This window comes from Clarias gariepinus, chromosome 6 (assembly GCF_024256425.1).
Source record: "Clarias gariepinus isolate MV-2021 ecotype Netherlands chromosome 6, CGAR_prim_01v2, whole genome shotgun sequence".
NCBI classification, from domain to species: domain Eukaryota; kingdom Metazoa; phylum Chordata; class Actinopteri; order Siluriformes; family Clariidae; genus Clarias; species Clarias gariepinus.
This window is the reverse complement of record NC_071105.1, coordinates 5,802,187-5,829,499: the sequence shown is the minus strand read 5'-3', so window position 1 is coordinate 5,829,499 and position 27,313 is coordinate 5,802,187. Positions and strand designations below refer to the sequence as shown.

General features: G+C 39.0%; 2 protein-coding genes across 7 annotated transcripts; both read right to left on the bottom strand.

Moving 5' to 3' along the window:
• Positions 1–27,313, bottom strand: LOC128526351 (zinc finger protein 135-like). Of its 6 annotated transcripts, none has more exons than XM_053498136.1 (3): positions 26,888–27,313; positions 11,168–11,238; positions 1–3,240 (listed from the first exon to the last, which is right to left on the bottom strand). In XM_053498136.1, the coding sequence occupies exon 3, from the start codon at positions 2,898–2,900 to the stop codon at positions 1,812–1,814; it is 1,089 nt and encodes a 362-aa protein (XP_053354111.1). In that variant the 5' UTR covers positions 2,901–3,240; positions 11,168–11,238; positions 26,888–27,313; the 3' UTR covers positions 1–1,811. The 6 variants fall into 6 exon arrangements, 5 of the variants coding, with proteins under 5 accessions (XP_053354111.1, XP_053354107.1, XP_053354112.1 ...); XM_053498132.1 differs by lacking the exon at positions 26,888–27,313 and adding an exon at positions 13,191–13,691; XM_053498137.1 differs by lacking the exon at positions 26,888–27,313 and adding an exon at positions 13,191–13,691 and having other exon boundaries at positions 11,168–11,233.
• On the bottom strand, positions 16,095–18,176 carry LOC128526348 (zinc finger protein 501-like). The gene has a single exon (XM_053498130.1). It carries the CDS (start codon positions 18,013–18,015, stop codon positions 16,627–16,629), a length of 1,389 nt encoding a protein of 462 aa, XP_053354105.1. The 5' UTR covers positions 18,016–18,176; the 3' UTR covers positions 16,095–16,626.

Genomic DNA, 27,313 nt, shown 5'->3' with positions numbered 1-27,313 from the left:
CCCAGATTCAGCCCCGCCACCTGATCTGCAGGCAGCAGACAGGGGCTTCTCAAAATAAACCTTTAAATCAACAGCAATCTTAATTTCGTTGTATTAGTAGAAATATATAAATTTTTACAATTACGTAATGTGTATATACATATGTATACTTTGTAAACATTGGCCTGGAAATAATTTTATCAGTATAAGGCTGTTACACTGAAACACTCAAATGGAATAAAATGTATCATTTACAAATTCAATTGAAAATAATTTTAGCCTACATGGTTCTGTAAATAAATTATTGTTGTGTAAATAACGTCGTTTCACGTCGCTATGTTTTAAGTATTCCAATATGCCCTGGTTTTAGGGAAATTACGTCATGTCGGCTCGTGCTATTATATTCACATAAACGGATCAGCCAGATTTATTCTTCTTCACCGTTTCACCTGCATTACTGCCCTCTACTGTCCACTATTGTTTTAAACCTGTGTACAAAGACTCAACGCAATGCAAACAAAAGGCCACAATAGAAATGCAATTGGAATACCCAACCCATCACAGCCTGTTATGTTTTAGCAGATTTTGGAGTTCTGGCACAAAGTCTCGTTGAGAGTTCTTGAAGAGTGGATGACGCCAGCAGGGGTGGCAAACCGCCCGCAAGGGCGAAAGCCCGAGCTGCTCGGAAGATGTTGTAGGTTGCAGTAGTAGATGTTAACTCCCTCTTACTGTTGTAAACTTCCTTAGGGTTTTTATCCCTTCGGGGTCAGTCCGTCCCACGGGTGATTGGTCCAATCGGATGTGGTTGCGGGGCTTAGCCACGCCTTATGTGGTTCCCCCTTTTGTGCATACCTTAGCCTGGTGTTTCAGCTGTCACGTGGGACCCATGCGGTTGGAGTTTTTAATACTTTTTATAAAGTAATTTTGCATGAGCTCTGTTCATGCTACCACTTTTGTTCACCAATGTTTTTTGAATAAAGCCAGCTTTAGATTAATATCAAACATTACATATCTTACCCACTCATTCTTTCCTTTATTTAATAAAAGGAGTTTGTAAATGCTGATTACACCTTTAAAATTATGCAGAATAATCAAACATGTACAAAAGAAATAAAAAATACTGAGTGAATATGTGTAAATACATTTTGCCCTACTGGCCCACTTTAAAGATGTTTTAAAATAGTATCCATGCCCTATGCCTTTGTTCATTGAAAGGCATGTGCTCCGGAGGTCAAGAGAGTGTCCAGATGTGACTTGGTGGTCCCCCCCCCTCCAGCTCAGGGTGAAGCTGTAAAACGGTCTGGTTTGTTGACCAGATTGCTGATTTACAACCTTGTTTTTGGGGTTTATTTCGAGGCGCCTTGTCTTTACGCCTTGTAAAGTTTCTTGCAGCTTTGATCGCGAATCAGATAAAATCGCAGCCTCGTTTGGCAGACGCTGCTTTATGATCGTGGATCAGATAAGATTATCGGGATGGCGACTTGCTGGCTGGGAGCGGGGCTCTGGGATGTGATAAACTGACTGCTGTCTCTCTCTTTAGGAGCCTCGTTATCCACTACAAATGTTTTAACAATACTAATACATTAAAAACTAAACAGAGATGAAGAGAATTAGGACTGTAAGACTTATGACAATAAGTCTGACAGTCTGAGAATCAGTGTAAATTAAATCATGACGCCAGTACCATCACACCCATAATAATAATAATAATAGTAATAAAATTTCTTGACAATTCATCTGTATGCCCTAAATGTACATGTTTAAATAAAGCTCAGTCCACAGAGTTAACAGTCATGAGGCTTTTTGCATATGTATGACGGCGATGGTTTGTTTCAAGATTTCTTCTTCCTGACTGTCTTGAGCATCTTCTCTGCTAAACGAACGCAATGATGGCTTTGGACATGCTTCTGTTGTGTAAAACTCTCTCCGCATTCTGTGCAGTGAAACGGCTTCTCTCCAGTGTGAATCCGCTGGTGTATTTCTAAATATTGTTTAGATTTATAACTCTTCCCGCATTCTGTGCAGTGATATGGCTTCTCTCCTGTGTGAGTGCGCTTGTGTAACGCACAATTACTTTTGTTAGTAAAACTCTTGCCGCACTGTAAGCAGTGGTACAGGTTCTCTCCAGTGTGAATCCGCTGGTGCATTTTGAAATATTCTTTAGATTTAAAACTCTTCCCGCATTCTGTGCAGTGATATGGCTTCTCTCCTGTGTGAGTGCGCTCGTGTTTCGCACAATTACTTTTGTTAGTAAAACTCTTGCCACACTGTAAGCAGTGGTACGGCTTCTCTCCGGTATGAGTCCGCTGGTGTATTGCTAAAGCATCCTTGGTGTTATAACTCTTCATGCACTCTGCGCAGTGATACGGCTTCTCCCCTGTGTGAGTGCGCTCGTGATTCGCAAAACTACTTCTGTCAAGAAAACTCTTCCCGCACTGTAAACAGTGTTGCAGCTTCTCTTTGGTGTGAATGCGCTTATGTCTCGCAAAATGACTTCGAGCCCTAAAACTCTTTCCGCATTCTGAGCAGTGATACGGCTTCTCTCCAGTGTGAATCCGCTGGTGTATTACTAAATAGTCCTTGAGTTTAAAACTCTTCCCGCAATCTGAGCAGTGATACGGCTTCTCTCCTGTGTGATCGCGCTTGTGTATTTGGAATTGACTCTGTAGTTTAAAACTCATTCCACACTCTGCGCAGTAATAAGGCTTATTTCCAGTGTGAACCCGTTGGTGTCTTATTAACTCTTCAAGTTGAGAAAAACTCTTTCCGCATTCTGTGCAGGAATAAGGCCTTTCTCCAGTGTGAGTGCGCTGGTGTTTAACGAAACTTCCTTTCACACTAAAACTCTTTCCGCACACTGTACAGTGATATGGCTTCTCTTCTGACTGTGTTTGAAGATTATTCTCCTTAGTAAAACTCATTTTGATGTAATAAGGCTTCTCTCTCTTCTAAGTAGACCCGCTGGTGTTTTACTACATTTCCACTATTGCTGAAAGACCTCCTGCACTGTCAGCAGTGATAGTGTAAATGACCTGGTGTATTAAGAGACTACTTTAATTTTTAAAACTCAGAGCAGAGGTAAATTGTATTTTTCCTTTGTCTGCAAGAGTGGCGAGTACCAGATGTACTGTAGTCGTCTGACAGCTGGAGATTCTGAAGAGTAGAGAATGAATTCTCTTGTTTAATCTTTTATGATTTTCTTATACTGGGATCCCTTGGTGTGTTTGTAGAATTACAAGATTCGCAATTAGGCATTCCTTCCTAGACCAGAAAAAGATAAAAACTTTAGTTTGGTATGCATTACATATGAAGTTCAGATAAAAAAAATGTGAAAAGCAGTAATTTTTTAGCAATTCATAGATGTTGAGCAACAGAAAGCGAAAAGCAATTTTCTCCAGATTTTTATGCTGTCTCATGACCCTGTGATTTGTTTAGAGTAGGAAACAACTGTAGCTGACAGACGATGATTATAGGGCTGAGTGCAGAGTGCAAACCTCACAGCACCAAAAGTGTTTTACCTTGACCAGTTGCCACCAATGCCGAATGAATTTTAGAAATGAAAAAGGAAATTATAAAAAAAATGACATATCAAAAAAAAACAATCATCAAAACATATTCGGGTAATGACAATCACCAACCACTACTACGTATGTATGGCATGTACTCAGCCTGCCACAAACCACAATGTAGGCAGGGGTGAAAGTAGTTTTAAATTCTGTACCCAAAATAAGAGTCAAGAACCTGTCAGTGCATTGGCTGAAGCTCACGCTCACATTAATTTCAGAGGCAATCCAGGATGACTTCGAAGCAATTACTGACGAGTTGTATAAGGGTTGTTTTAGTGTTGATGGCGGGCTTATAGCCAGCACATGCACACATTGAAAACCTATGCTCGAACCCGTCAAACACAGTATTGACTGCTTTTGGTAGCCCAAGTGTGTGGAAAGGGGGTGGAGAACACTCAGTACTCACTATTCCGCTGTCTGCAGCGGACTATAAAAGAGCCTTGGATCTCCAGACGGGCAAGTAGATTATTGTCCTAATGCGAACTTACACAGGTAGACAGACTCCATAATCTCGGGTCCAAAATCGCCAAGGAGAAATCTGCCCACCACACGTCCTTGTGCACCCTATTTGCCTCTACCGCCAATGGCCCTCCTGCTCTGAATCTAAGAACTCTACATGCAATGAGCTAGGCTTTGTAGACCCGTATCCTTACTCCACACTAAAGCTCCTAAATGCACATCTGAGGATTACAGTCATTAAAGAGAAGCTGTTCATTGAGCTGTATAAATAAAGAACACTTTGTGTTTTGAGGAACTTGGCTTCTGTGTTTTTCTCTGCCTTGTCAACCTGCTACACTGGTGGAGAACATGGGCATGTGGACCGAAACCAAGCCCACAAAGATCACCAGAATGATATCTGGGGCATCTCCTTAAGACCAACTTGCAACAACAGGTGGTATTGGGAGAACTCGCACAGGGTCCAAACAAATGGCCAAACTCTTATGCCTTAGGCCAAACTTTCATCAGCACATCACCTGCCCCACCAGGGGCAAAAGTCTACTGCATCATTGATACACAATGGTCAAGGAGAACTACAAGGCACACTCTCGCCCCCCCGTTTGGAAAATTCAACCATGCCGCCATCTTTCTCATGCCAAAATACAAACAAAGGCTCAAACAGTCACATCAACACAGTGGTGAAAAAGGCCTGGCATCGTCTCTACTACCTTAGGCGCTTAAGAGACTTCAGACTGCCCTTCAGGGTGCTCAGGAATGTCTACTCCTGCACCATAGAGAGCATCCTGTTACAAAACATCACAACCTGGTTCGGAAACAGCACCATGCAGGACAGACGTGCTCTACAGATCAGCTAAGTGCATCATCTGCACCGAGGTTTTTGACCTGTACTCAATCTACGGCAAGCAGCGCTGAAAGATTGTGAAGGACCTCAGCTACCCTAGCAATGGACTGTTCTCTCTGTTGAGGTCAGGAAAGCGATTCCGCTCCTTGAAGGCCAACACAGAGGAGGAGCTTCTTCCCGCAGGCGATAAGGTTTCTCAACCGCAACACCATATTATACAGCTATTGAATGTTTTAGTAATCGAGTATTCTACCAAAAATTTTATCGATTAATTGAGTAATCAGATAAAATGTACTTTTGCTTAATTAAACAGCAATGGAAATATATAAGAGAAACAAAGATTAATTGTTAATTTTTACTGATTTATTATTTTTAGGAAAATTAACTTCTGTTTCTAAATGCATACAGCCTTTTATCAAAATCAAACATTGCCATTATTTACAATACAAGGAATACCTTATACCCCCATCTCACCTATGCGGTTTGACTCGCAGTGAGATGCGGTGTTGGGCACCGTGAGCCGCTGTGATTGCCCGCCGACGTTCCGCAAAGTTCTGCAAGGTCTGCAAGCTTCCGCAAGAACCGTCATAAAAATTAAACATGTTTAAACATGCTTTTAAGGCGGCTTAAATATGTTAAATTTTGTTTGCAATTACGTTCCAAAGATGGAAATGTAATCGCAGCGCCAAAACTCGCAGTGAATCATAATGAACCGTACTTCTGGCCACCGCGCGAAACCGCGTAGGTGAGCTAGGGCTATTAAAGTTGTCTTATAAATTAATTGCATTAGAGTGCCATACATTGCTATTTTAAAGCCTTTTTTTAGATGCAAAAACTAAAACAAAAAGTGTAAAGTTTTTAAAAAAAGTAAGGCACACATTGAAATAAATAATTATATAAAAACATTAAAGTCTGCAACTAAACTTGAGGAACCAAAAGTTTAAAAACCCACAGCTCGGGCATAACATATAAGCCTCTACTGACAATTTCTGTCGTTTTCTCTTGCTGGTTTCTTCATCTCTTGGCTCGTTGACAATTTTATCGCTCCGTTCCATTTTGTCGCCCGCACCAGAACACTCCCTCAAATTAATACACAGCTAACTGTTTGCGTCTCCTTCCGCTTTTTTGGGTGACGTAAGCGCTTCTTCTTTATTGGTGTTTACTGGCGGCTTGCATCCGGAAGCGCACTTTGTCAAAAGAGCGCTGTTAACAAATAATTGCGCAAAAACATAATGCAAGCTTTTAAAATTAATTAAAAGAAACTTAGAGGCAGAAGATTTTGCCTTAATCATTTTTTGTGATCAAATTACTCGAGGAATCGTTTCAGCCCTAGACTAAACCATTCAAAAAACATGCACAATTATGACATTGTCTCTTTGCACTCATTCTGGACATTCATGAACACCTGCAGATTTATACACACTTACATATTTATATTTAATTTCTTGGCTCATTGCACAGTAGTCACTTTAATTAAGACACTTTCATGCGTACTTGCATACCCCCACAGGCATTTTTTATTTTACACAAAAATTCCTATATTTTTCTATATTGTATAGAATCTTTTCTTTTCCATAGTTGTACAGCTAAGTTTCTTATATTTCTCTCATATTTTACATTTTTGTCTTCTATAGATTCCATTATTCTTATCCTAGCTAATATGTCCTATTGTATTTCTTTTTTATTAATATACATTTCCTATTAATAATCTTTTATTTTTAAGGTCTATCATATAAGCCATATTACAACTCACCATACTGATAGACGCGTACTCAAAGCTTGTCCTATAGAAACTGTGTCTGTTCCCCGAATAGTAAGAAAAAAAGAATAAATTCGTTAAATTCGCCAGAAACAATCCAATAACCAGAAAACCAGAAAAAGTCCAAATAAGTAACCAAAATCTACCTCTAAAGTTTGGACTTCTTAACATCAGATCCCTTGTGCCCAAAGCACTTATTGTTATTAAAATGATCTCAGATCTCACTTTGCCTCACCGAAACCTGGCTTAGACCAAATAAATATATTGGTCTGAATGAGTCTACTCCGTCAGGATATTTCTATAAGCACAAGCCCCGTCAAACTGGTCATGGTGATTGTGTCGCAACTATCTACAATAATGTACTCACTGTTACTCAGAAAACAAGGCCCAGGTTTAACTCATTTGAAGTGCTTATCATTAATGTTGTACTCAGTGAAATGCATAATAAACTCTTGCTAAATTTTACAATGGCCACTGTGTACAGACTCTCTGAGCCATATGTTGATTTTTTTTTTATTAAAGTCTGGACACATGCTATCAGATTAACTCTGACAAAGTGTTGATAGTAGGAGACTTTAACATTCATGTAGATGATGCTAACCGCTTTAGAACTCGCATTTATGGATTTACTAAATTCCTTTGCGGTTAAACAAAATATAAATGAAGCAACTCACCGCTTTAATCATACGCTAGATTTAATTATATCCCATGGTATAAATGTCTCTAATATAGAAGTTTTACCTCAAAGTGATGATATCACAGATCATCACCTCCTGATAAAGAAGACAACCCGTAACCTCGAGCGAAAGTGGAGAAAAACTAAATTCGACATTTTTAAAATTGCGTATAAAGAAAGTATGTGCAGCTATAGACAAGCTCTTAAAGCTGCTAGGACCGAGCATCTGAGCCAACTGATAGCAAGAAACCAAAACAATCCCAGGTTCTTATTTAGTAAGTCACTTAAGTAGTGACTCGCCTAACAAAACCTATGATGCCTGCAGAGAGTATCCAATCACAGTTAGTAGTGAAAACTTTATAGACTTCTTTAATAAAAAAAATCTATAGTGTCAGGAAGAAAATAACGGAGGTTCAACCTCTAATAGCATCTCATGATCCAGTTCAGTCTATAGCTTCACATTTAGATTTTCAGTGCTTTATAGGTATAGGACAGGAAGAGCTGTATAATCTTATCACCTCGGCTAAATCAACAACATGCCTATTAGACCCAATCCCAACCAAATTTTTAAAAGATGTGATGCATACGGTTGGAGAGCCACTTCTAAAAGTTATTAATTTTTTATTATATCTAGGTCACGTCCCTAAACCTTTCAAGTTGGCAATTATTAAGCCTCTTCTTAAAAAAGTGTCAGCTCAAATATGCACATTCTTGCAGGAAAACAACATCCCAGAAAAATTTCAGTAAAGTTTCAGGTCCCATCATAGTATAGAAACTGCACTAGTTAAGATTGCAAATGACTTGATTTTAACTTCGGACCAAGGCTGCATCTCAATACTAGTCTTACTTGATCTTATTGCTGCATTCAACACTATAGATCATAATATTCTCATAGATCTCTATCACATAGGTATTCAGGGACAGGCATTAAAACGGTTTAGATCATACCTGTCTGATCGATACCATTTTGTAGATCTAAATGGAGAATTGTCTGGTGTAATGCCAGTGAAATATGGGGTCCCACAAAGGTCAGATTTAGGACCTCTGCTGTTCTTAATATACATGGTTCCCTTGGGTAACATCATTAGAAGACATGGGATTAGTTTCCATTGTTATGCTGATGATACCCAATTATATATCTCAACTAAACCAGACTAAATACCCAAGTTGTCTAGACTAACTGAGTGTGTCCAGGATATAAAAGATTGGATGACTGATAACTTTCTTTTATTAAATTCAGATAAGACAGAGATATTACTCACCAAAAACCAGTTCACAACAGCTTTCACAATTCAGCTTGTGTTTAGAATGATGTACTATTACTACTAGCTCAACAGTAAAAGACCTGGGCGTAATATTAGACAGTAACTTGTCCTTTGAAAATCATATCTCCAATATTACAAAAAGAGCTTTTTTCCATCTTAGAAATATTTCCAAGCTTAGGAAAATCTTATCCATATCTGATGCAGAAAAGCTAGTTCATGCGTTCATGACCTCCAGACTGGACTATTGTAATGCATTACTAGATGGTTGTCCTGCATCCTTAATAAACAAGCTTCAGTTAGTCCAAAATGCAGCCGCCAGGGTTCTTACTAGATCCAGATACTTGGTCCCCCGGGGTGGTGTTGTCTAAAATGTTTGACTGTTAGGGACATCCCATCCTGTTTGTGAATAAAAGGCTGTCACTTGCTGGTACCTGCACAGAGCTAGGCCACGTGGACCTGCGGCCGAAGTTTAGATTTTTCCCCTGCTACGATTAATTACTAAATGAAGCTGTTCATTGAGCATTTTTAAATAAAAAGAATGCTTTGAGAAACTTGGTTTCCATGTTTTTCCCCACCTTGTCAACTTTCTACAGATGACATTAGCTTCTGTGACTAGACTGAATGTGATGTTTGGCAGCCTGCGTACTGCGTACTGAGTCTTTTAGTGTAACTCAAGGGCCTACTTTTGAAGACATCAAGGGCCTACTTTTACCCATGGTAGTACATCTATGTAAATGGTCATGAGGTTTGCACAACATCACATAATATATATAAGCCAAATCCTTAAATTCCCAACTAAATGCAGGAAGCTTTCTAGCTTTTTCAGGTGAGAAATACAGACAGAACAAAATATGGGAATGTTTCAATATTTGCTGCACCAAAACACTAAACTTTTGTGACTGCTCTATGCGTGACAGATTGATGTATAATTAAATAAAACCTTTCAGTCATAAAGTTTTGTATTACTGGGCAGCTCTGACCGCCAGGGCACGACTCCACAAAACCCCAGAGGGTATGCTTTGGCGTCTCGCATTTGAACATTAGTGACAGATCCTTGGAGTGCCGTGGGTTGCGATGTCAAGCGTCCATGGATCAGACTGATTTATCTGGGGTATTCTATGAATGCTTATTCGAGGAATTTGGGAGCTGGATTAACAATCTTGAACTTCTTCCATGCTGGCCCTCATACTGGGTGATGAACTGAGTGCTCGGATATCTTTATATCAGGCTGGCCTCTGCTGCCTGCAGGCATTGGTCAAGTTCCTGCCACAAGTTTACTGGTGTATAGTTGGTGATCTGTGTTATTTACTTTACCCGTCAGTGGTCATAATGATATGGATGATCAGTGTATATACCTGTAGTTCCAATTTCAGTAAGGAGGATTTACTTGCTAAAGCTTTACTTGTGCTTTTTGCACAAAATGCAATTACTGTAGTATTGTAGTAGGGACATGAGACTCCTTCCCTGGTAGTGTATCAACTCTGTAAGGTATTTTTATATATTTTTAAAAGATATTGTATATGCCATCATGCAAGCAAGAACCGACTGCATTACATTTGCCTCTGACATCACCCTGCATGGTAACACTGCTCAGGTGTAAACTGTTCACCAAACAATTATTCCGTTTTAAACAGTTTAAGGCATTGGACTACTAATCGACAGTCATGGCGGCGCACAGCAGTGTAAAAGCTTCTAAGCTTTTAAACAAACTGTAATAAAATGTAATTCGGCAGTATTCATTCAACAGCTAACCACAGCACTAGGTTAAAACTGGAAGTAAAAATAATGTTAACAAAAAAAATGCAGCACTGTTGTGCACGATTTCTAATAGACACATGGCTTAATGTGAATATCAGAACCCAGATTACTTAATGTTAATATGTCGAACTCAGCTGACTAGATCGAGGGGCTACTACAAGCTGACAGCAATCACCTGTCAGGAAAAACTCATGGAGAAGGACTCTGGATTAAGATCAACAAATGCTGCACAAATTGTAGTCCGGTAAACAGCCATCCTTGTTGTGTACATGGTTGCTGTTTATATCCCTTATAAGGACATTTTATATCCTTAGGGTGTCTACCCTGTACTTGAGAACGCTACAAAAGATCAATTCTCGTAAAAGAGCAGGCCCAGAAAACATCACAGGACGGGTTCTAAAAGAGGGTGTTCAGGAACTAAGTGAGATGCTGACGTATTTTCAGATATACATCTGTCCCAAGCTTGCATATGATTGCTCTGCAAGGTAACCAGGAAATCAACTAAAGGTTGCGGATAAAACGGTCATGTTTGGGCTGATCAACAACGACGAGTTAGCATACATACAGTGAAAGAGCAGGTGTAACACAAATAATCTGTACATCAATGTGGGGAAAACTAAGGAGATAGAATTGGATTTAAATGGGGAGGTCATACATCAACTTTCTTTTTTGTAAGAGAAGAAGCTGTGGAGGTGGTGACCATTTATAAATATTTGGGTCTACACATCTCTAGCAACCTCTGGAATTGAGCCCGAGTCTGCTGGACACAGTGGTCTCAAGAACAATACAGGGTACAGCATCAGGCATGGATTGAATAAGAAATGGAAGTTAATCAATTGAATCAGATTTGGAAGTTAATCATACCTGAAAACAAAAGTAGATTGCTGTTTAGATGTCAGTGTCAAAAAGCTTTCAATCCTAAACTGACTCCTGCCCTGAAAGAAAACACATTTCATTATTTATCACAACATTATTTACATTGTGAAGAGCCTTTTTAATTTAAGTCTTTTGAGCGATCAAAATTCATTACACTTTTTGTTCAATTTGTATGCACGAGATGTTGGGATCCCCTTAACGATATGTTACAATACTCTGACTAATACCCATGCCTTGACTACACAGAAGCTGACCCCATACTGCACCACAGCGAAATAAACCTTAATTAGTGAATGTCTATACACCACCAATGATGTAAATGAGAGTTATTCAGTTGTTGTTACAGGCTCTCTTTATTATCCATCAATCTAGCTATTAGGGACAAGAATCACCAGTCACCTCCCAATATGATATCACCATACCTGTGTCGATTTGATTAAAATTGCAATAAGTCTCATGATTGTATATATTCAATGCATCACCAGAAAATGAGAAGAGTATGGCACAATTGCAAACCCACCAAGACGTGGCCACCCCCCTCTAAACTGGCAGGATGGGCAAGGACAGCATTATTTAGAGAAGCAGCCAAAAGGCCAACGGTAACTCTGGAGGAGCTGCAGAGATCCACAGCTCAGGTGGGAGAATCTGTCCACAGGACATCGATTAATCATGCACTCCACAAATCTGTCCTTCATGTAGAATTGGCAATAAGAAACCCAATGGTAAAAGAAAGTTATAAGAAGGTTGCAGTTTTATAACTGTGTTACTTGTTCTGCCACACATAGCGTTTTGCATTTAGGCCAAAACGTAAAATTTTGGTCTCATCTGACCAGATCACCTTCTTCCACATTTTTGCACACGAATTGTGGCAAACTGCAACCTTCTTATAACTTTCTTTCATGGTGGCAGCATCATGTTGGTGGGATGCTTGTCTTCAGCAGGGACGGAGACGCTGGTCAGAGTTGATGGAAGAATGAAGAAAGCCAAACACAGAGTCTGCAAAAGTCAAATTCCAGCAGGACAGAGACCCTCAACATGTAGCCAGAGCTACAATAAAAAGGTAGCTCTGGCTTAAAGCACATGTGTGTGTGTTATAATGGCCCAGTCAAAAAACAGACCTAAATCCAATTGGTAATCTGCGGAAAGACATGAAAATTGCGACTAAGCCTGAGCTATTTTGCAATGGAAAATAGGCAAAGATTTTATCTAGATGTGCAAATGCACCCTATATATATATATATATATATATATATATATATATATATATAAAACGGTTTAATGTTTTTTTTTTTCAAATAAATATCTAAAAGTGTATATATATATATATATATATATATATATATATATATATAGGGTGCATTTGCATATACACTATATATACACTGCATATATTTTCACTTCACAATTATGTGCCACCTTGTGTTGGTCTATTCCAATAAAAATACATTTACGTTTGTGGTTGAAACCATGACAAATTGTGAAAAAGTTTTAGGGCTATGAATACTTTTGCAAGGCACTGGAAATAATATGAACCAGCGTCAAATACAAGAGTTTAACATTTAACCAAGCAGCACATATTTTTTTCATTTCAGCTTTTAACACACACAAAGATTGATATTGTAACGCCACAAACTAAAAACAAACCCGTTTAGATCACTAGCAGATTGACAGGTTTATCTTGGTCATAAATATATATATACAGTATATTATATGTATTATGTGATTATATACAACTTCTTTATTACGCTCACAACACCAGGAAAAGAAAAAACAACACCACTGCTGCTCACATTCATCATGTTAAAAACAATCAGCTGCAGACTGTACACCAAAAGATTTTTAAATTACAGAGAAATACTTAAATACTTAATCACTGAGTTTACTAAACTGAGGACTGATGAGATCAGTGCTGTTCACATGCACATGATTGAAATGCATTACAGCCTTTGTGATTTTTAAATCACTAACTCTAAACCAAACAGCTCATTTACACATCATTAGTTCAACTTACCTTAGAGAACGTTTTTAACCATCTCAGATATATAACCACTGTCTATGTTTTATCTCACTAAGCTCTATCTGTGTCTTTGTGTGCAGATGATCAGCAGAATCATGGAGTTGTAACGTGAGGTGACGTCAGGAGGCGGAGCCTGTCGGCCATGTTGGTTCTTAAAGCTGCAGCTTACAAATTTGCAAAAATAAACCTTTAAATCAACAGTAATTTTAAATCTGCATAGCTAGTTATATTAGTAAAAATATGGCCGCCTGGCTTCAGGGAAATGGGGTCATGTCGCTCTTGATATTATATTTACATTAACGAAATAACGGATTTCTTCTTCTTCTTCGAAGTTTTACCTGTATTACTGCCCTCTACTGTCCACAAATTGAAGGAACGTTTGAATCAATTTAGTGACTCGGTTGTTTGAATCAAGTTCATCAAAATGAACGAATCTTTTTTTGAGTCATTTTTTTAAAAATAGAAATGTAAATTTTTTAACAAACAGACTCCCAACACGTCTACATACACAAGTTTTGGCTATAGTTCCAGTAATTTAAATATTACAATTCAGCTAAGGACATGTTATAATAAACAGAATGAGCAGCTCCCCATCATATCTTCTGGTCCGAATCATTCGTTCTTTTGAACAGTGTTGCCAACTTATAGATTTTTAGACGCCGCTGATGACTTTTTTTCAAAAACCTTAGCAACTTTCCAAATGTCGCCAGTACTGTCCTGTAAGCGTGAGGTCTTGCTTTCCCGGTACAGTTACTCATCTCCCTGTTTTCAATGAGCGATAGCTCCTGCTAAAAGTTGCAGCATATTCCCATGACTGCACGGCAGCTGAAGAATTAGGGAAAACATGCAGAATGCAAATACGAGGTAATTACATCATCAATATGCAAATATACACATGGCGTCATCTAGCGACATTTGGCGACTTTTCAAGCAGACTTTAGCTACTTTCCATTGAAAATAGTATATACTGCTTTTGAATCTATTGCGCTGCAGCTTTAAGAACCAATATGGCCGACAGGCTCCGCCTTCTGACGTCACCTCCCTTATTCAGTGATGGAGTGATTCAGGATTCTAATACAGTTACTGTACACCGTAAACAATGCTGATTATTCCTGCAACCATTTTTTCCAGTACAAGTTCTAGTCAAAAGTTCTACTTTTTTAAAGGAAGAAACAGCTGTAAACTTTTTTTTGTACTACACTTAGATTATTAGATCATAAATAGTTGAATACGAAAGTATTGTGTGAAATACAGTGAGAAATGCAAATGTTTTTTTTTTGCCTGCGATTTCTTCTCCCCTCTGACATTTTTTCAAGGAGGTAGCAGCAAGCTTTTACTGACGATGACTGCAGAGTCTTCAGAGTTTTAGGGAAACAATAACAAAAAAAACAACAATACCATATTAAAACATTTAATACACCTAGGGCTCAGAATGCTGCAGGCTGGGCAAATCAGTTTGTGTGTATATAATTACATAATACATATAATATACTGTATATATAATATTTATGACCAGATGAACCTTTCAATCTGCTAGTGACCTAAACTGGCTTGTTTTCAGTTTGTGACGTTACAATATCAATCTTCGTGTGCGTTAAAAGCTGAAATGAAGGAAATATGTGCTGCTTTGGTTAAATGTTAAACTTATATTGTTTCCAGTGCCTTGCAAAAGTATTCACTTTTTCACATTTTGTCATGGTTACAACCACAAACGTAAATGTATTTTATTGAAATAAACCAACACAAAGTGGCACATGGTTAAAATGTAATTTATTTTTTTCAAATAAATATCTAAAAGTGTGGGGTGCATTTGCACATCTAGAGAATACAATTTTTGGCTATTTTTCATTGCAAAATAGCTCAAGCGGATTTGATCTAAAAATCCATTTTCTGGATTTTTTTTATTCTTATTTTGTCTCTCATAGTTGAGGTATACCTATGATGAAAATTACAGGCCTCTCTCATCTTTCATTGGTGGCTGACTAAATACAGTACTTGCCCCACTGTAAGCACATTGGTTACCTGTCGCTGCTGTTATGGAAATTTAACACTACTGACATTAACTATTGAATATTTATTGAAACCAAAACTGATACCAGTATAAAACATATGGGACATTTTTTATTCCATTTTCCGGTGAAGTAAAGACCCGATGTTCCCTGCACTGTTTGCAGTTACCTTTGAACTGAACATTTTCGCTCCTTGGTTTGGAATCAAACTCAACATGGCTAAACACCAGGCCTCTGCCATAAAAAAATACAAACATCAAACCAAATTTAAAATGATCAAAAGGGGTATAACCTTAGTGGGTTTAGTGAAATCTCAGAGTTAATTAAAGGATTTTGGTTAATAAAAACCTGTTTAGCTCAGCTCTCAGTTAGTTACTATGGAAACAGTCTGTAAAGCTAACCTGCTCGCAGAGTTACTTAAACTTACCCTAAGTTTCCCCTCCTCTTTAGTTAAACCCTGCAGACTGAATAAAGTGTCAGACAAGAACTTGAATTGCAGTTATTAGCCTGAGCAACAGTTAATTAAGAGTGGAGTGGGGAGTAAACATCAGCGATTTCCATTCAAGGCTACTGTCTCCCCAGTCACTGCTGTGCAGGTGCGAACGTGTTATGGAAGAAGAGCAGTGTGCAGTGATTCATGTTTTTTTTTCTTTTTAGATGTAGGGGGTGTAAATATGGACAAAGTTTATTAAAAAGAAGATTATGGTAGAAAATCATATTTATCTTGTCTAAAAGTTCATAAATTTTTACAGCCAGAGTGCGGATAAGTTAAACAGACTGTTTGGTATTAATTATTTTTTTTTACAACAAATCATTGTTTACTCACACTCGGACTAATCCCCCTGTACCACCCACCACCCACGTCCCTCCTACCAAAAAAAAAAAAAACTAAAAAAACTTCCCAGTCAAACTTCCCAATTGTGTTTGATGGCACTAATAACCTAGTAACTCAGTGTAAGTGTCTATCCAGTGATGAAAACTTCAAAGCACTTTTTTTTCCTAGATGAGCGCGTCTGCCAAATGCCTAAGGGTAAATTTAAATAATGTGGTAAAATATCTTTATAAATATCATAATTATTCAGATTTTTTTTTACAACAAAGCATGGTATATTCATTCATAAAGGAATTAATTAACTAAATGAAAACATGGACTTTTGCATCTATCGTTCTTGAAAAACATTTTTGAGATGTTTTAACAATACTAATACATTAAAAAATGAACAGAGATGAAGAGAATTGTACGACAATAAGACTCTTAGATCTTTTGTTTAAATGTAGTTCTAAACAGTCTAAGAATCAGTGTAAATTAAATCATGATGCCAGTATAATCAGACAAATAATAATAATAATAATAAAATTTCTTGACAATTCATCTGTATGCCTTAAATGTACATGTTTAAATGAAGCTTAGTCCACAGAGTTCATGCAGCTTCTCGTATATGTACGACAACGATAGTTTGTTTTAAGATTTCTTCTTCCTGACCGTGTTGAGCAGTGTTGAGCATCTTCTCTGCTAAACGAACGCAATGATGGCTTTGGACATGCTTCTGTTGTGTAAAACTCTTCCCGCATTCCGTGCAGTGATACGGCTCCTCTCTTGTGTGAATGCGCTTGTGTTTCGCAAAATTACTTCTGTAATTAAACCTCTTGCCGCACTGTAAGCAGTGATACGGCTTCTCTCCAGTGTGAATCCGCTGGTGTATTTCTAAATATTCTTTAGATTTATAACTCTTCCCGCATTCTGTGCAGTGATACGGCTTCTCTCCTGTGTGAGTCTGTGTGTGTTTCGCACAATTACTTTTGTTAGTAAAACTCTTGCCGCACTGTAAGCAGTGGTACGGCTTCTCTCCAGTATGAGTCCGCTGGTGTATTGCTAAAGCTTCCTTGGTTTTATAACTCTTCATGCACTCTGCGCAGTAATACGGCTTCTCCCCTGTATGAGTGCGCTCATGATTCAATAAACTACTTCTGTTAAGGAAACTCTTCCCGCACTGTAAACAGTGTTGCAGCTTCTCGCCGGTGTGAATACGCTTATGTCTCGCAAAATTACCTCGGGCCCTAAAACTCTTACCGCACTGGAAGCAGTGATACGGCTTCTCTCCAGTGTGAGTCCGCTGGTGTATTACTAAACATTCCTTGAGTTTAAAACTCCTTTCGCACTCTGAGCAGTGATACGGCTTCTCTCCTGTGTGATCGCGCTTGTGTATTTGGAAATGACTCTGTTGTTTAAAACTCATTCCGCACTCTGCGCAGTAATAAGGCTTATCTCCAGTGTGAATTCGTTGGTGTCTCATTAACCCTTCAAGTTGAGTAAAACTCTTTCCACACTCTGTGCAGTAATGAGGTTTCTCTCCTGTGTGAATCCGCCGGTGTTTTATTAAATTTCCTCTCCCACTAAAACTCTTCCCACACTCGCAAAGATACGGCTTCTCTCCTGAATGAACGCGCTGATGACTTTGGAGAGTATCCGATTGTTTAAAACTCTTTCCGCATTCGATGCAGGAATAAGGCCTTTCTCCAGTGTGAGTGCGCTGATGTTTCACTACTGAGCCTCTTTCAGTAAAACGCTTTCCACAAAGTGAGCAGGAAAAAGGTCTCTCTCCAGTGTGCGTGCGCTGGTGTGTCACTAAATTTCCCCTTTGATAAAAACTCTTTCCGCACTCTGTACAGCAGTAAGGCCTCTCAGCTCTGTGAATCCGCTGGTGTTTAACAAAACTATCTTTCAACCTAAAACTCTTTCTGCACTCTGTACAGTGATACGACTTTTCTTCTGGCTGTGTTTGAAGATTATTCTCCTTAGTAAAACTCATTTTGATGTAATAGGGCTTTTCTCTCTCTCTTCAGTAAATCCACTGGTGTTTCACTACATTTCCACTATTGCTGAAAGACATCCCACACTCTAAGCAGCAATTTTTAAAACTTAGAGCAGAGGTAAATTGTATTTTTCCTTTGTCTGCAAGTGTGGCAAGTAAGATTCTGAAGAGTAGAGACTGAATTCTCTTCTTTAATCTTTATTCAGTTCATTATACTGAGATCCCTTGGTGTGTTCGCAGAATTAAAAACAGGAGAAGACTTGCAATTAGGCATTCCTTCCTAGACCAGAAAAAGATAAAAACTTTAGTTGGGTATGCCACATGAAGTTCAGATAATTTTTTTTAAAAAAGCAGTCATTTTTTTTAGCAATTCATAGAAGTTGAGTCATGGCAACAGAAAACGAAAAGCAATTTCCTCCAGATTTTTATGCTGTCTCATCACCCTGCGATTTGTTTTAGTGTATGAAACAACTAGCAGCTGACATACAATGATTAAATTGGTCTGGGTGTTTGCAGAGTCCAGAGTGCAAACTTCACAGAAATTAAAGAAGAAATTATAAAAAAAATGTATTTATCAAAAAACATTTATCAAAACATATTCGGATAATGACAAATTCACCAACCCAAATTACAAATTACTACGCCTGTATGGCATGCACTCAGCCTGCCACAACACCACATTGTAGGCAGGGGTGAAAGTAGTTTTTAATTCTGTACCCAAAAGATGAAGATGGAGCCATGGAGGTGGACAGTCCTATAAATCCCCTAAGTTTCTCTTCATATTTCCACTTACTTCAATTTAAAATAACCAAGCTAACTAACTGTTCCAGGGTTGAATCCCAAATAGCGTTAAATAGAAAGCCTTTGGGATTCAGTCTTCTGTTAGAAATTAGTTAGCTTTGTATCTTATGTTACACATAAAGAAAGCAATGCGAAGAGTCAAGAACCTGTCAGTGCAGTGGCTGAAGCTCTCGCTCCCATTAATTTCAGAGGCAATCCAGGATGACTTAGAAGCAATTACTGATGAGTTGTATAAGGGTTGTTTAAGTGTTGTTGAAGATGTGTGACAGCAGGCTTATAGCCAACAGTATTTACTGCTTTCGGTAGTCCATGTGTGTGGAAAGGGGATGGGCATTTAAATAAAAAGGCTGGAGAAGACTCAGTACTCAGTATTCCACTGCCTGCAGTAGACTACAGAAGAGCCATGGATCTCCAGGCGGGTAAGTAGATTATTTTTCTAATGCGTACTTACACAGGGTAATCCATAAGCTTGGGTCCAAAATCGCCAAGGGGAATTCTGCCCACCACATGTTCCCTGTTTAAAAAATTTGACCATGCCACCATCAACTCATGCCAAAATACAATACAAATACAAAGGCTCAAACAGGAAGCTCTGGTTCAGAGGGAGGATGCGCGCTGGACAGACCAGTCGGTGGCTGTGCTACAGGACGCACTTGACGCAGACTGGGACATGTTCCGGAACAGCTCCGATAACAACGTGTTTATGGTAGCGTTTGTGTGATTCGTCGGGAAACTAGTGGATGATACCGTGGAGAAACGAGTATCTGAAGGTTTCCAATTAGAAGCCGTGGGTGGGTACCCACTTAGTCTTCTGATACGCTACAATCCACCACGCTCCTTAAGATCACAAAACTCTGGACTTCTGGTAGTTCCCAGAATTTTTAAATCTACAAAAGGGGGTAGGGAATTTTCATATTTAGCTCCAAAGCTTTGAAATAGCCTTCCAGACAGTGTTCGGGGAGCAGACATGGTTTCCCAGTTCAAAAGTAGACTCAAGACGCATCTCTTTAATCTGGCATACACGTAACTCATCCCATAACCTCATACTCCAGTACACCTATCCTGAATGGCAACTACGCTAATGCTCTCCATCTGTTCTGTATTTTTCTATCCATCCCAAGGCATTAGGAGATTGTGCCAGCTTCAGTAGACAAAGGCCAACCGTGCGAGGTTTCTGAGGCCTCCAGAGAAGGACCAGCTCCAGCTAGATTCTGCTTTATGATGGTTGGAGCTACGCATGCTGCTCCTGTGCTTCCAGTGACCCAGACCCCATCTGCCCTCTGCACCTACTGACTCCCTGTGCTGAACTGGACTTCATGTTAATTTAAATAACTTCTGTTATATTGGACTTTCGCCTGCACAACACAAATGATGTTATTTCTATCTGTTATCACCCAAATGAGGATGGGTTCCCTGATTGAGTCTGGTTTCTCTCAAGGTTTCTTCCTTTGCCATCTCAGGGGGTTTTCCTTGCCGCCAACGCCGCCATCACCCTTGGCTTGCTCATCAGAGACATTTCATTCATCATTCATTAATCTCATTATTATCTAGACACATTTTTCTTACACATACACACTTAAATACATACATACACCAAATATTTTCTTTTCTAAAAAATTCTTTCATTTTTGTGAAGCTGCTTTGAGACAATGACCATTGTTAAAAGCGCTATATAAATTAAATTGAATTAAATTGGATACAACCATCTGCAGCGCTCTAAGATCTCGCACCGCTGCCTATAACGCTGGACTTGCGTGTGAGGACATGGACCCCTATAAGGCTACGTCATACAGTAGGTGGACAAGCAGTATGTGACTTTTACTGTTGCGGCGCACGGCAACTGCATTTGGGTTTGTGCGTTTGCTGGCTTTTACTGCAGACTGACGCCTCAGGCCTTAGTTCGTTCTCTCCAGGATTAATTAGGAGTCGCAGCTCGTCTAGATCCGCATGTAGTTGCGGATAAAATCAAGTAAAACATTGTAATTAAACGAATTCATAATCACAGTAGTAACATTACAGTACAAATTTATAATTAAAATTAATTTAAATATTTTTAGGATTGAATTTAAGCAACGTAAACGTTAACACACTGAGCCTTTAAATTTGATGTGTAATTAGAAAAGCTACACGTGTAGGGTCTTGCGTCATCTTATATTTTGTGTTCTTTAAATTTGTAGTAGATTTATTAACTGAAATAAATGAAACTAAACGACCATAAAATTAAAACACTGTCAGATTAATGTGCAAAAACTATATAGTAAAACTATATAAGCTACACAGCCTTTATAAGACTACTTTTATTTAGGTGCGCTCACAATGATGAAAAAACTTTATGATTTTATTAAATAAAGAAAGTAAACAAGGTGCGCTGTTCTGTATTGTCTTCAGTGAACTTGAGCGCGTCAGAAAATGAGCCGAAACTCCGTGTATACTCGCCTCATAGATGTGAAAATATCTTCTTTTATATAAAATGTAATTCGTATGAAAAGTGAATTGTAGGCGCGGCCACTGGTGCAGAGACGATGAGATGAGATGACCTTCAGCACAGCTGAAACCAAAGAAATCACTAATTTATCAATTAATTATTAAGAGTGAGTAGTCAGAGTGAGTTTCATTGTGAGTTCCAACGCATTTTTTTTTAACTTTATGCCTGCAGCTGAGCGCTGATTAAACTACAGAGGAAGTTAAAGACGTGGATCACAATATGTCACGGCGTGCGCCTGTGATGGGCGTGCGGCCAAATATACTATCGCTCCTCACTCACTCCGTAGATAGGCGGCAGGTATGTAAAGGGACGGAGCCGCCTATTCGGGCCGGCTGGCGATAATTAGCGTTAGGATCTCGGGCTCCGCATTATAAAAGGAAGGCGCGGAGTTTAGTCCGGGAAGTACACGATGCAGTGGAGCAGGAGAGAGTGGCATGCGAGTGGGGTGATGTGATGCGGCCCAGGGACTTTAAACAGGACACTGAAATTCCGCCCTTTGATCCTCGTGCTCACTCTTAGCACTGGAGCCCCCCAGGGTTGTGTTCTAAGCCCCCTGCTGTACTTAATGTACACATACGACTGCATGGCCACTACCAACTCCACCGCCGTCATTAAGTTTGCTGATGACACCTTCGTGGTGGGCCTGGTCACCAACAACTATGAGACGGCCTACCTGGAGGAGATTGGAAATCTGGAGAAATGGTGCCAGTGGAACAATCTCCTCCTGAACGTCAGCAAGAGAAAGGAGCTGATAGTGGACTTTAGTACAAAGCAGGAGAGGAACTACAAGATCCCCATCATCAACAGAAACCTAGTGGAGAGACAGCTTCACGTACCTTGGTGTTCACATCACGCAGGACCTGTCATGGTCCTGTCATATCACCACCGTGGTGAAAAAGGCCCGGCAGCGTCTCTACAACCTCAGGCGCTTGAGAGCCTTCAGACTGCCCTCCAGGGTGCACCATAGAGAGCATCCTGTTGGGAAACATTGCGACCTGGTTCGGAAACAGCACCATGGTGGACAGACATACTCAACAGAGTATGGTGCGATCAGCTAAGCGCATCATCCGCATCGAGCTCCCTGACCTGCACTTAATCTACGGCAATCAGTGCTGGACCAAGGCCAGAAAGATTGAAGGACTTCAGCCACCCCAGCAATGGACTGTTCTCTCTGTTGAGGTCAGGATTGCGATTCCGCTCCCTGAAGGCCAACACAGAGAGACTGAGGAGGAGCTTCTTCCTGCAGGCGATAAGGTCAACCATGCTTCTTACCTACGCACCTCACTGCGAATCTGAGGTACCTGCACTGAGCTAGGCTACGTGGACCTGCAGCCAAAGTTTAGGCATTTCCCCTGCTACCATTAAACATTAAATTTATTGAGCGCTGTGTATTGAGCATTTTTAAATAAAAAGAATGCTTTGTGGAACTTGGTTTCCATGTTTTTCTCCACCTTGTCAACTCTCTACAGATGACAGAAGCTGATGTTATGTGACTAGATTGAATGTGGTGTTTGGCAGCCTGCATACTAGGTACTGAGTCTTTTAGTGTAACTTAGTAAAAGACTGTAAGGGCCCACTTTTACCCATGGTAGTACGTCTATGTACGTGGCCATGAAGTTTACACAATGCTGACTAGGCATAGAAAAGCCAAATTGATGAATTACTCAGCTAAATGCAGGACGCTTTCTAGCTTTTTCAGGTGAGAAATATGGAAATGTTTTAATATTTGCTGCACCAAAACACCAAACTTTTGTGCCTGCTATATGCGTGACAGATTGATGTAAAATTAAATAAAAACTTTCAGTCATAACATTACAAAACCTTAAGTCTTATATTCTACAGGTTTCCCTTGTATTACTGGGCAGCTCTGACCACCAGCGCATGACTCCTCAAAACCCCAGAGGGTAGGCTCTGGTGTCTCGCATTTTAACATTAGTGACAGATCCTTGGAGTGCTGTGGGTTGTGAGGTCAAGCGTCCATGGATCAGACTGATTTGTCTGGGGTATTCTATGAATGCTAATTTGAGGAATTTGGAGGCTGGATTAACAATCTTTAATTTCTTCCATGCTGGCCCTCATTCTGGGTGATGAACTGAGTGCTCTAATTTCTTTATATTGTAGCTTGTATTAACTTACTTCAGTGATTTGTGCTGCATTAATTTTTCTATGGGATCGGACTGGACAGGCTGGCCTCTGCTCCTTGCAGGCATTAGTGAGGTTCCTGCCACAAGTTTACTGGTGTATAGTTGGTAATCAGTGTTATTTACTTTACCTGTCAGTGGTCATAATGTTATGGATAATCAGTGTATATACCTGTAGTTCCAATTTTAGTAATAAGAATTTACTTGCGCTCATTGCACAAACTGCAATTACTTTTGTATTGCTAGGGAAATTAAACTCCTACCCTGGTGGTGTATCAACTCTAAGGTATTCTGATATATTTTTAAAAGATATTGTACTGTATATGCCATCATGCAAGCAAGAACCGACTGCATTACATTTGCCTCAGACATCACCCTGCATGGTAACAGTGCTCAGGTGTAAACTGTTCACCAAACAATTATTGCGTTTTAGGCAGTTTAAGACATTGGACTACTCAATGACAGTCATGGTGGCGCACAGCAGTGTAGAAGCTTCTCAGAGCAAACTGTAATAAAATGTAATTCGGCTGTATTATTTCAACTTGCTAACCACAGCACTAGGTTAAAACTGGAAGTAAAAAAAACATTGGGGAGACTAAGGATTTTGCGGACAGTGGCCTGGAGAAGTTATACACACCAGCTCAGAAGATCCAGGAAGCAATGTACAAGACAACAAAATAGACTTAATGCGGTGCTGACTGAACAGCTACATAAAAATTGTTGTGCACGCTTTCTGATAGAGACATGGCTTAACGTCAACAGGCCGAACTCAGCTTACTAGATTGAGGGGCTACTATTCTCCCAAGCTGATTGCAATCAGCTGTCCGGAAAAACTCATGGAGAAGGACTACACTACACTATTGGGTCTACACATCTCTAGCAACCTCACATGGCCAACAAACACAACCAGCACCATTAAGAAGGCTCACCAACGTCTTTACTTCTATAAACGCTATGGAACTGTGGCCGAGTCTGCTTGACACAGTGGTCTCAAGAACAATACAGGGTACAGCATCGGGCATGGATTAAATACTATATGAAAGTTAATTAATTGAATCAGATTTGAAAGTTAATCATACCTGAGAACAAAAGTAGATTGCTGTTTAGATGTCGGTGCCAAAAAGCTTTCAATCCTAAACTGAATCCTGCCCTGAAAGAAAACACATTTCAAACATTATTCACATTGTAAAGAGCCTTTTTGATTTTAGTCTTTTGAGCAATCAAAATTCATTATGCTTTTTGTTCAATTTGTATGAATGTTGGGATCCTCTTAACGATATGTTACGATACTGTGACTAATACCCATGCCTTGACTACGTGGGAGCTGACCACGTCCCCATACTGCACCACCACAGTGAAATAAACCTTAATTAGTGAATGTCTATACACAATGATGTGAATGAGAGTCATTAAGTTGTTGATACAAGCTTTCTTTATTATCCATCAATCTAGCTCTTAGGGACAAGAATCACCAGTCACCTCCCGATATGATATCATCACCATACCTGTGTCGATTTGATTAAAATTGCAATAAGTATCATGATTGAATATTCAATATTACATTTTCCCCTGTTTTAGTGAAAGCAAGATTAGGTTATAAAAATATATTTTATAAAGCTTTGAATATCTCACGGAGCACTGTTCAATGCATCACCAGAAAATGGGAAGAGTATGGCACAATTGGAAACCTACCAAGACGTGGCCATCCCCTTCTAAACGGGCAAAATGGGCAAGGACAGCATTATTTAAAGAAGCAGCAAAAAGGCCCACGGTAACTCTGGAGGAGCTGCAAAGATCCACAGCTAAGTCGGGAGAATCTGTCCACAGGACATCTATTAGTCATGCACTCCACAAATCTGGCCTTCATGTAGAAGTGCCAATAAGAAAACCATTGGTGAAAGAAAGTTATAAGAAGGTTGCAGTTTTACAACTGTGTTAGTTGCTTCCCCAGACATAGCATTTTGCATTTAGGCTTAAACGTAAAATTTTGGTCTCATCTGACCAGAGCACCTTCTTCCACATGTTTTCACTTGACTTGTGGCAAACTGCAACTGTCTTATAATTTTCTTTAATGATGGCAGCATCATGTTGTGGAGATGCTTGTCGTTAGCAGGAACGGCGACGCTGGCCAGAGTTGATGGGAAGATGAAGAGAGCCAAATACAAAGCAATAGAGTCTGCAAAAGACTTAAGACTGGAGCGGAGGTTCACATTCCAGCAGGACAAGGACCCTTAATGTGCAGCCAGAGCTACAATAAAAAGGTTTAGATCAAAACACATGTGTGTGTTAAAATGGCCCAGTCAAAGAACAGACCTAAATCCAATTGAAAATCTGTGGAAAGCAATGAAAATTGCTGTGCACAATCTCTCTCCATCCAATCTGACTGAGCTTAAGCTATTTTGCAAAGAAAAATAAGCAAAAATTTGATGATGTAAATGCAAATGCACCCCACACTTTTAGATATTTCTTCGAAAAAAACAACAACAATTAAACCAATATATATATTCCAATAAAATACATTTACATTTGTAGTTGGAACCATGACAAAATGTAAAAAAGGTCAAGGGCTATGAATACTTTTGCAAGGCACTGGAAATAATATAAACCAGCGTTAAATACAAGAGTTTAACATTTAACCAAGCAGCACATATTTCTTTCATTTCAGCTTTTAACACACACAAAGATCTGAAAACAAGCCAGTTTAGGTCACCGGCCGATTGACAGGTTCATCTTGGTCATAAATATTATATACACAGTATATTATATGTATCATATACACACACAAACTGATTTACCCAGCCTGCAGCATTCTGAACCCTAGGTGTATTAATTTTTTTAATATGTCTTTTTTTTGTTATTGTTACCCTAAAGCTCAGTCACAGGCAAAAAAATTAATAAACAACAGTTACATTTCTCACTGTATTTCACACAGTACTTTCATATTCAAACATTTATGATCTAATAATCTAAATGTAGTACAAAAAAAGTTTACACCTGTTCCTATCTATAAAAAAAAAGACTAGAGTAGTTTTAAGTAAAACTTGTACTGGAAAAAATGGTTGCAGAAATAAGTAACTGTGTACAGTAACTGTATTAAGATCCTGAATCACTCCATCACTGAATGAAGAAGACATGAGCAACTTCTTTATTACGCTCACAACATATCAACACCAGGAAGGGAATAAACAACACCACTGCTGCTCACATTCATCATGTTAAAAACAATCAGCTACACACTGTACACCGAAAAATATATAAATTACAGAGAAATAGTTAAATACTTAATCACTGAGTTTACTAAACTGAGGACTGATGAGATCAGTGCTGTTCACATGCACTGGAGTTTACATGCACATGATTGAAATGCATTACAGCTTTTGTGATTTTGAAATCACTAACTCTAAACCAAACAGCTCATTTACACATCATTAGTTCAACTTACCTTAGAGAACGTTTTAAGCCATCTCAGATATATAACCACTGTCTATGTTTAAACTCATTAAGATCTATCTGTGTCGTTATGTGCAGATGATCAGCAGAATCATGGAGATGTAAAAAAACCAGGAAGTGACGTCAGGAGGCGGAGTCTGTTGGCCATGTTGGTTCTTAAAGCTGCAGCTTACAAATCTGCAAAAATAAACCTTTAAATCAACAGTAATCTTAAATCTGCATAGCTAGTTATATTAGTAAAAATATCCAATTTACAATTACGTAATTTATATATAAATATGTATACTTTGTAAACATAAGCAGTATAAGGCTGTTTACACTAAGACACTCAAACGGAATAAAAATGTACCATTTACAAAGTAAATTAAAAAATAATTTTAAAGCCTACATGGTTCTATAAACCATTTATTGTTGTGTA

Excerpts from the sequence above, each read along its gene's own strand:
- LOC128526351 (XM_053498136.1), bottom strand. The coding sequence starts at position 2,900 with ATGAGTTTTACTAAGGAGAATAATCTTCAAACACAGTCAGAAGAGAAG.
- LOC128526348 (XM_053498130.1), bottom strand. The coding sequence starts at position 18,015 with ATGAGTTTTACTAAGGAGAATAATCTTCAAACACAGCCAGAAGAAAAG.